Source organism: Pyricularia pennisetigena, chromosome 5 (assembly GCF_004337985.1).
Source record: "Pyricularia pennisetigena strain Br36 chromosome 5, whole genome shotgun sequence".
Taxonomy (NCBI): domain Eukaryota; kingdom Fungi; phylum Ascomycota; class Sordariomycetes; order Magnaporthales; family Pyriculariaceae; genus Pyricularia; species Pyricularia pennisetigena.
This window is the reverse complement of record NC_043743.1, coordinates 645,366-653,937: the sequence shown is the minus strand read 5'-3', so window position 1 is coordinate 653,937 and position 8,572 is coordinate 645,366. Positions and strand designations below refer to the sequence as shown.

At 51.2% G+C, this 8,572-nt stretch overlaps 3 protein-coding genes across 3 annotated transcripts; 1 reads left to right on the top strand and 2 right to left on the bottom strand.

Moving 5' to 3' along the window:
• Positions 1-843: 843 nt before the first annotated feature.
• On the bottom strand, positions 844-978 carry PpBr36_08147 (uncharacterized protein; the record flags this gene model as incomplete). The annotated part of the gene is made up of 1 exon (XM_029895279.1): positions 844-978. A coding segment is annotated over one exon (135 nt), but the record flags the coding sequence as incomplete, so codon positions are not given.
• A 2,831-nt stretch (positions 979-3,809) lies between these two features.
• PpBr36_08146 (uncharacterized protein) lies at positions 3,810-4,924 on the top strand (the record flags this gene model as incomplete). Its single annotated transcript, XM_029895278.1, has 2 exons — positions 3,810-4,246; positions 4,348-4,924. The coding sequence occupies 2 exons, from the start codon at positions 3,810-3,812 to the stop codon at positions 4,922-4,924; spliced, it is 1,014 nt and encodes a 337-aa protein (XP_029747446.1).
• Positions 4,925-5,364: 440 nt separating this feature from the next.
• On the bottom strand, positions 5,365-7,402 carry PpBr36_08145 (uncharacterized protein; the record flags this gene model as incomplete). The annotated part of the gene is made up of 4 exons (XM_029895277.1): positions 7,026-7,402; positions 6,704-6,876; positions 6,045-6,635; positions 5,365-5,966 (listed from the first exon to the last, which is right to left on the bottom strand). Exons 1-4 carry the CDS (start codon positions 7,241-7,243, stop codon positions 5,365-5,367), a joined length of 1,584 nt encoding a protein of 527 aa, XP_029747447.1. The 5' UTR covers positions 7,244-7,402.
• Between the last annotated feature and the right edge of the window lie 1,170 nt (positions 7,403-8,572).

Here is an 8,572-nt window from a genome sequence, read left to right as displayed (position 1 = left end):
TCAAGCAAACCAAATCGACTCCACAGTGCAGTATGACGCTACGTACCTGTTGTATGGCAAATTTGCACCTTACGTCTGAACATGAGGCGAGTCAGCCCCATCAACTCCAGTCAGTGGCAGGATGCTTAGCATCTTCGCTTACCTAGATTTGGACAAGTACATTCGCTACATTTGTGCAATGGACAAGACAGCTCAAGTGAACTGACTGATTTATTTTTAAACATGTTCCTGCCTCTTATTATTTGTACGAACCACCAAAGCACTCAAGCAAACAGAGGTGAATGCAAAACTGACGTCTCGCACGCGCATGGCAATCCGGTTCGATTCAAAAATTGTGCACATAAGGTATTAAGGTACCTTGCTTAACTCGCCCAGGTACTGTACTTTCCGATATCGTGTCTTCCCTACCAACTCTATATCTCTTACACACGCCCGTCCTTCAAATGTATTTTATTAAGCCTGCCTACCCTGTCAGGTGATTGTTAGCCAGAGATATTTACAGCTTTTCGCACCGTATACGTGTCGGTTGTGGTTACAGATTCTATCAAAAATTAGGCATACCTTCTGGACAGTAATACCAGTTGCCTACACCAAACAGTGGAACCAAGAGCGAATGAAGCAAATCCCTTCTCGACTCACTACTGCGACAAGCCTAAGAATATTCCTCATTCAGCCATCCATCTATGTTAATGGATGTAAACTCTTTGGAAAAAAAAAAAAAAAAGACTTTCGGCAACAATACAGATATCGAATCTCTGCCGATACCAGGGCCAGATCCGATGAAATCTCGCGTCCAGTTATGATGGCCCTTTTCCCGACACATCGCTTTGTTGCTGGTAGGCTTCAAAGCTGATAAATTTGCATTTCGTCAAGGCCGCCTTTCCTGATGCCCTCTCGTGTCCAAGACAGTACACTCAGATTGGCTATGTCGAGAGCTGGACGATAGCACTGAATAACAATAGTTACCGCTGCTCGAATCTACCCCGATACATGTACTATTCTGTCTCTCCAGTGGTTTGTCTCTCAGCATCCATATACGAGTGGTTGCACACCTCGACGGCAAGTGCCAGAGCATCGTCGGTGCGAATATGGTTTGCCTTTATAGGCTGACTTCCTCTCTACCGAGAAGATTCTGATCGGAGAATTCCAAATCAAATCGGAAGAAGACGAGACAGACTGGGAGCGTCACTTTCCAGCTGAGTTGCCGACATGAGGATCAACTTTACTTGTGCAGAAGGACATGGTGGTGTCCAGAGCTTTAGATATCAACGAGTGATATCTACGTATAGTATCATGCCTTACATCCTAGACCTCAATTTGGACCCCCAGATCAAAGGCATGCTAATGTCGACCAAATGTGTATAGCTGGGGGTTTGCGTTGTTGCCGAGGTCTACAAGTCGGGCCTCTGTCCAGCCAGTGGTCATAGACTGGAACTGGAACCGATCAAAGACCAAGGCAAAGGATGTACTGAGTAGGTTTGCAAAACGCAAGTGTCTGCCCTGGGCACTCTGTGTGAGATTTTCCAGTCAAGAGTCTCCCCCTACCATGCTTAGAACTGACACTTACTCGCTGGATGGCTGTGACTTTTTCTCTTCTTTTTCAGTCATGCTCTATTCCAGCGTATGGAAGGGCTGTCACTTTACACCTCATGCCAATAACATATGAGGGAGCAATTGTGACTGTGTTTGCTTTTTCTCTTCAACCCTATTGTAACCCTCTGGCGATTATGCCTTTCAACCCAGATACATCCCAAGAAGGTAGACTTGGCTTTCCGGATTTAGCAGCTTGAGCTTGGTTGTCTTTGACTAATGCCTTGTGCCATTCCTACCCAAGCTATTGGGATATTTATAATAGTCCAGTCTGCGTCCAACGGCAGTGAAGATGCCGAGAGGTCGCCATCACCCAGCTCCTCTGGGAGATTCAGAGTGGACAGCACAGCCAGAGATGAGTTGCATCAAAATTCTTGTACAGCTGACCTTGCCATATTGTTATCTCGGCATGCGAGGCGCGAAAACATGATGTTTGAATCAGTCACTCGATAGGGACATAGGAATAACAAGTTGCGATTGGGCGGGGAGAGGTGCAACACCGTTTTTCTTATTCATCGCGACCTCTAGCCGTTTTCGGAGTCGATGTCGATGCAAAATCATTTTTACACCAACACCACTTGCCCAGTCTTTTCCTGCGATTTCTCGGGGAATACGCACAAGACGCGAGGTTCGAGCGGAGTCTATGACACCAAACAGGAAGTGTTTTGGAGGTTGTCCGACAAGCTTGGGACGGCAAACGAGATGCTGAAAGTTTGGATGAACCCTAGAGGGGGGGCGACGTTGGCCTTTTAACATGAGCGACTGGCGCTATATAAGGACCGTAATGGTTCTTTGCTCATGAATTGAAGGCATTGAAACTTGGAGGTCATTGAGAACAGAGAGGATGTGCAGCCATGCTAAGGAATGCCCGCCCCTGCATGTAGGTTTTTTTTTTTTTTTTTTTTTTCCTGTCAAAATTGATAGGCCGAGTGAGTTATACAAATTGTCAAGTTTTCAACACCAATTGTCATTGCCAAGTTTTCGACCCCAATTTCACCATTTTTCTTACCTGGACTCGAGAGAATAATTACCATCAATCTGTCTACTTTTTCAACACCCATCCATCCACCTTCTCATAGGTGCGTTCCTGACCGCAACCAAAGCTTCACGGAAACTACGGGCGGATCAAGTCGCAAAATAGATATCCATACCTTTAAGCGAGGGGCAGATGCACTTTTTTTTTTTCATATTTGCTTACGACGCACAAAGCCAATCCAATCCAGTCGGGGGTACTTCCCGCCAGCAGATCCCTGCCGCAGAAGCTGAGCGAAAGAAGACCCTGATTACTTGAGCCAATCACGGCGTCGCTAATTGTCAGCACGGCGATGTTAATTAGCCAAGACGGTCTATTTCGAGACCTCATCCATGCAAATGCCTGTAGAAAACGATAGATGCAGACGCAAAGCTTGGTAGCCTTTTGTCCACAGAGGAGAAATGTTACGTACTACTAGCACGCACCCTGATGCAGCCAGCAAACTCAACCAAGATCCAAGATGGAAATAAAATAAAAAAAAAAATGCCCGGGATTCTTGAGACCTTCTTTGTTTTCCCTTGACCAATGGTGAGGCTTCTAATTGCTGCTTATTCGACTAATGCGGCCGTGTCATTTGTCCGTCGCAAAAACTACTTCTTTGTTCGGTATAAGACAGCTCGTCTGGCATGCGGGTATAGCCAGGCCACCCATGGGTATTCGCCATTTATTACATGTAGAATAAGGCACCAGTGGGTTCGATCCGCAGAAGTGTTCCTGCATTTTAAATAAAGAGGCGAACGAAGGGAAAAAAAATCTCTCCCCAGATAAGGAAGACATAATACGGGGTGCCTGACTTCTGATTTTTTTTCTTCTTCTGCGTGCTTCTCTTCCCTTTCGTTCCTACCGAGCTGTGTCTGAGCATTTTGAATCTATTCCCGGAATACCTGAGTATAGGCAATTCGTCAGTGCATTGAGGGGAATATTGTATCCGGCTTCGATTATCGCGATATTCTGTATCGGATCTTTAAAAGGCATTCAAGACGGCAGGCAACGTACCAGCCTCATAAAAACCCATCCGCCTGTGCTGGTGTGGAGCTGGGCATCTTCCACCATCGACGCCTAGAGACCCTCTTCACGTTCCATCCTCCAGGCAGCAACTAGGACGAGTTGCCCGCCGGATCAGAGCAATCAAACTCACCTACACATACTCGCCACCCCTTCTCCAATACAACAAGAGCCGGTCATCATGTCCCTGGTGGCCGCCAAAAACAGCCTCGCGGCCCTGCTCGGTCGCAGGCAAGATACAAACGACACCTCCAGCCCCTCGACACTGTCGCCGTTCAGCTCAGCAGCGAGGATCGGCGAGCGGGAGCCTCTGCTGGGCGGCAGGAGGAGGCCGGCCGAGGAGGACGACGACGTCGAGTCGCAGACCAGCAGCCACACGCTCGGCAGCACAGACAGCCAGGCGTCGGGGTCGTCGGTGTCCTCGCGCCGCCTCAGCGCCCGCATAATATCCGATGCCACCATCGGGTTGTCCGACGGCCTCACCGTCCCTTTTGCCCTGACGGCTGGCCTCTCGGCCCTCGACGACAGCCGCATCGTCATCTACGGCGGCCTGGCCGAGCTCATCGCCGGCGCCATCTCAATGGGGTTGGGTGGGTACCTGGGCGCCAAGAGCGAAGTGTAAGTCCCCCTTTTTTATTTTTATTTCTCTTTGGGTTCTGTTTCTCTCGAGCTACAGAATCAGAATTCAGAAAAGACTAACACAAACACCCAACAAACAGCGCATCATACCAAGAAACCCTCGCCCAGACAAACCACATGATAAACACAGACCCGGACGCAACGCTCGAGGCTGTGCGCTCGGTCTTTGCGCCCTACGACGTGCCCAAGCCGACGGTCGACGCGCTGGCCGCGCACATCTCAGCCTCGTCGTCGTCGCGCACCGGCGGCGGCGGCGGCGGCCATAGCATGCTCCCAGAATTCCTGATGCACTTTCACCACCGCGAGCCGGCGCCCGAGTCGTCGCGCGCCCTCGTGTCGGGCCTGACCATCGCGCTGGGCTACTTCCTCGGCGGCCTGCTGCCGCTGCTGCCGTACGTCGTCGCGTCCGACCTGCACCGCGCCTGGTCCATCAGCGTCGCCGTCATGGCCGTCGCCCTCTTCTTGTTCGGCTACGCCAAGACGTGCTTCGTGTGCGGCTGGCGCGGGCCCGGGTGCGTGCGCAAGGGCCTCGTAGGTGCCCTGCAGATGGTTATCGTCGGTGGCGCGGCCGCCGCTGCTGCCATGATGCTCGTCAAGTTGTTTAATTCCATGGCCGAGGCCGGTGGCGGTGGGCCTTTGACGGGGTCTGCTGCATGAAAAATCGTTTCTTTCTTTTGTTTCTTTTCTTTTGTTAGCATTACGACCGGCTCGAATATGTTGCTAGTCAGGTCTTGGCGTTCAGGGGATCAATAAGGCCATTGGATGATCACGGAGGGGGAAAAACCAAAATTCATGATCCGGGCATATCTCTTTTTTTTCTCAAATCTTGAAATCTGTCACGATTCAGTTCAATACTTTGTATTAATACCAATTGATACTGTTCTATCGAGACTTTATATGCTATGCAGTGCTCCGTGTCACCGTCTCGCATGCCACTCATCCAAGGAAGCACAAAAGAGAACACATCCAACAAAGGTAGCCACGACTGGGCATGAAACTCACTAGATAATATATCGATCATTCCTTGTCTCTTGGGGGCTCGACAGGATCAAATGAAAATATAACAAACAATGATATAAAAATCTTCAACCAGGCCGTCAACCAGGCCGCCCGTGGACCTTGATAGGGTGCGCCTCCGTGTTGAACACCCACCCGTTGGTCCTGTCGGCCTTGACCTGCCACGGCGCATCCTCGGCGTGGATGAGGTACGAGTACTTCATGGTCTCGGCGAACCAGAAACTCTCCTGGAAGTCCAAGAAGCCACCGCCGCCGGGTGCGTTGACGTCATTGATGGACGAGTATGCCGTCCCGGCGGCGCAGGTGCGGTTGATGCTGATAAAAGCCTCCCAGGCCCAGTCCTGGTACTTTGTATCACCCGTGGCTCGGTACGCGTAGTAGAAGGACTCAATGACCTCAGGACGCAGCTGGTAGATTGATGCGCCGCCAATGTCGTTCGACGGCGGGATCCAAAAGCCCGCCCGCTTGTAAAACTCCTGGAGCCCTGCCGGCGGTGACGGGTTCGTGCTGCTGTTGGCAGCGGATGCGTCCTGCCACCGGAAAACCTCGGGCCCAATTCCTGTGGCCGTCTGGATGTACGTCTCGTGGCAGGCGTTGGTCAGAGCAAGGCCGAAGTCGACATATTTCTGGTTCTGGAGCGTCAGGCCTCCCAAGATGAAGTTGCCGCCGTCGAAACATGCAACTGCTTTCTTGTCAGTACCATAGGCTCGACATGACCAATAGAGGGTCGGGTGGAATCATAAATGCAAATCGAACTTACGATGCTGCGAGATGTAACGCAACGAGGTGTTCCTCCACTCGGCCAGGAAGGTGAGGTCAGGGCGCGTGGATGGGTGGGACGCCATGTATTTGATACTCGAGTCGGCAGCCAGCACCCAGCGGTCTCTGTACTGACCAAAGCGGTCGGGATCGTACAGGTACATCTTGATGAGGTACTCGTAGAAGCTGTCAGTGCCACCGCCCCATCCACCGTTGCCATCAGTAAACAAGCCCGTCGTGATGTTGACGTTGGTCCCGAGCAGGCCGGGGAACGGCTCGCCGAGCGCCGGTTTCGGGTCGAGCAGATACGAGTTGGCCTTGAGAGCCAGCTCCGCGAAGACGGGATTGCCTGTCAGATCTGCCAGCCGGGTCCACTCGAGCTGCAGGGTGCCAATGGTTGCGATGCCGTTGGTTTGCGACCCGGCCCTCCGCGAAGGATTGAAGTAGACCGAATTGTCAGGAATTCCCGATGGCGTATCGAAGGCGAACTTGAGGTTCGTCGCCAGCCGCTCCGCCTGAGAGAGAACCGCCTTGACCAAGGTCTCGTTACTCGTTGCGTGCTTGCCATTGGGCTCCGTCAGAAGGTCGTATGCTAGGTTGCAAGGTTAGTTATCATCACAGGGAGCTTTGTGGATTATCATAAGAAGTGAGCTTTCTTACCCGAGACCAAACCACCAAGATAACGGATCGTCGTTTCAAACAGAGAAATCTCTGTCGAAGTCTTATCAAAGTCGATGGTCGGCACAAAATCCAGGATCTGCTTGACAATCGCCTCCTCATCCATCACAATGGCCGTGCCAAAGGCATCCACAGCACTGGCGCCCCAACCATTCCTGTGAAGCCACTCATCAGTATGATTTCTTCTTGACTTTCCGTGTATTAACACCTCAAAGCATTTCAAAGATCTATAGCCATGACTATCTGCAGAAACCAAAAGATAGGCCAAACAAAGGACTACGCAAAACCACAGGGAAAGCCTTACCTATCATCCGCCCAGCCCCCAGAGACCGGCCTCAGAGTGTCGTGTGGAAAAGCATGTTGCATATAGCCATCCCAACTCCTGCGGAAGGCCGCCTTGACCGCCTCGGCCTTTTCCGGGTTTGGCGAGTACTGTATCTCCCGCTTGGTCAGGGGCGACGCAAAAGTGAGCGACGCGAGTCCTATAAAGGACAACAACTGTCCGAGTCGCATGTGCCGCATCTTTGAAGGGGATAAAGAAAACACCCTCTTTTGGTTCCTGCTAGCTAGGAGCCTAGATGAGGAATTACCCAAAATGAGGAGGAGGGGGAGGGGGAGCAAGAGGAGGAGAGCGAATGTACAGGGTGCGTGGGATGCGGTGATAAATGGCGCTGCAACACACTACGGAGTGGCCAAGACGCGTGGTGACAAAGCGAATGCCAGACCAAAATAGTCGGTCACAGGCTTCTCGACGCCTCGTGGGGAAAGAATAAACTACAAAAGAAAGAGCCCGCTTGGGCTCGGGGCGTCTTATAAGGTAGGGTAGCGATGTCAATGAGACGAACCGGGCCGTGTGGATCAGGACACCAGGGGAGGCCATGGGAACACCCGGCAGTCGAGCAAATGACCCGGGGTGTGGGGACATGGAGTAGTATGTAAGGAGGAGGCAAGGTAAGTGCGAAGAGGAGAAGGATCCCTCTCCAATGCAACTTCAATTCTGGTGAACCGACCACGGTCAGTGAGGTCAGGCACTGCCTGAGAGAGAGAGAGAAAAAAAAAAAGAATGAAAGTAATATAGGAACAGGGTTGAATGCAAGGAGACCGGCCCAACTTCGCCGTAACTATTCTCCTCGAGTCCATGTGGTCCCATGAATACCCCTATGTCAACCAACGGCGGCTCACGGCCCTTGTCCGCTCCCAGCTGTTGTGCTGGCGATCCTTGATCTAGAAAGACCTTGATAATTGATCCTCTGTGCCACTCAACGATACTAAAAGCAAAAGGGGATCCAGGCGAGAGGGAAATTTTTCATCACTCAAGGGCTTTAGATCAAATTCGTCATCGCCGAAGAAAAAGAAACTAGATGCTGTTCGGTAATAAAGACAATGAGTAGGTTGATGTTTCTAGATTTACTCAGACGCATTCAGGAATTACTGTCAAGGACGAGGTAAGCAGGTCAGTTGCAATCCAAATGAGGGAGGCTCTTGCGCCCGATTAAGGTCGAAAAGTCTAATTGTGATGCCGCAAGCCACCTGGATGGGACCTGCCCGAAGCGGAAGTGATCAGGGGAATACTTGGCCCAAAGCCAACCCAGGGTTGTCATTTAGCCCGCGTACTATATGCACATCCCGCCTTAGTTGGGGTACGATTTAGCAGGTACCTACTTTCGTACCTCCTCAACCAACCCTCACTACTCAAGGTAACATTGCCAACAAAAGGGAATGAACAAAGGCACGTTGTAACATCAGTTGACTGCAGCCAAGTATTGGTCCCAGTTCTAGAACCATACATACCTCGGAGTAAGGGCAAAATATCACTTTCGATCTGGTTCAACGCAATATCTCATTCCCCCC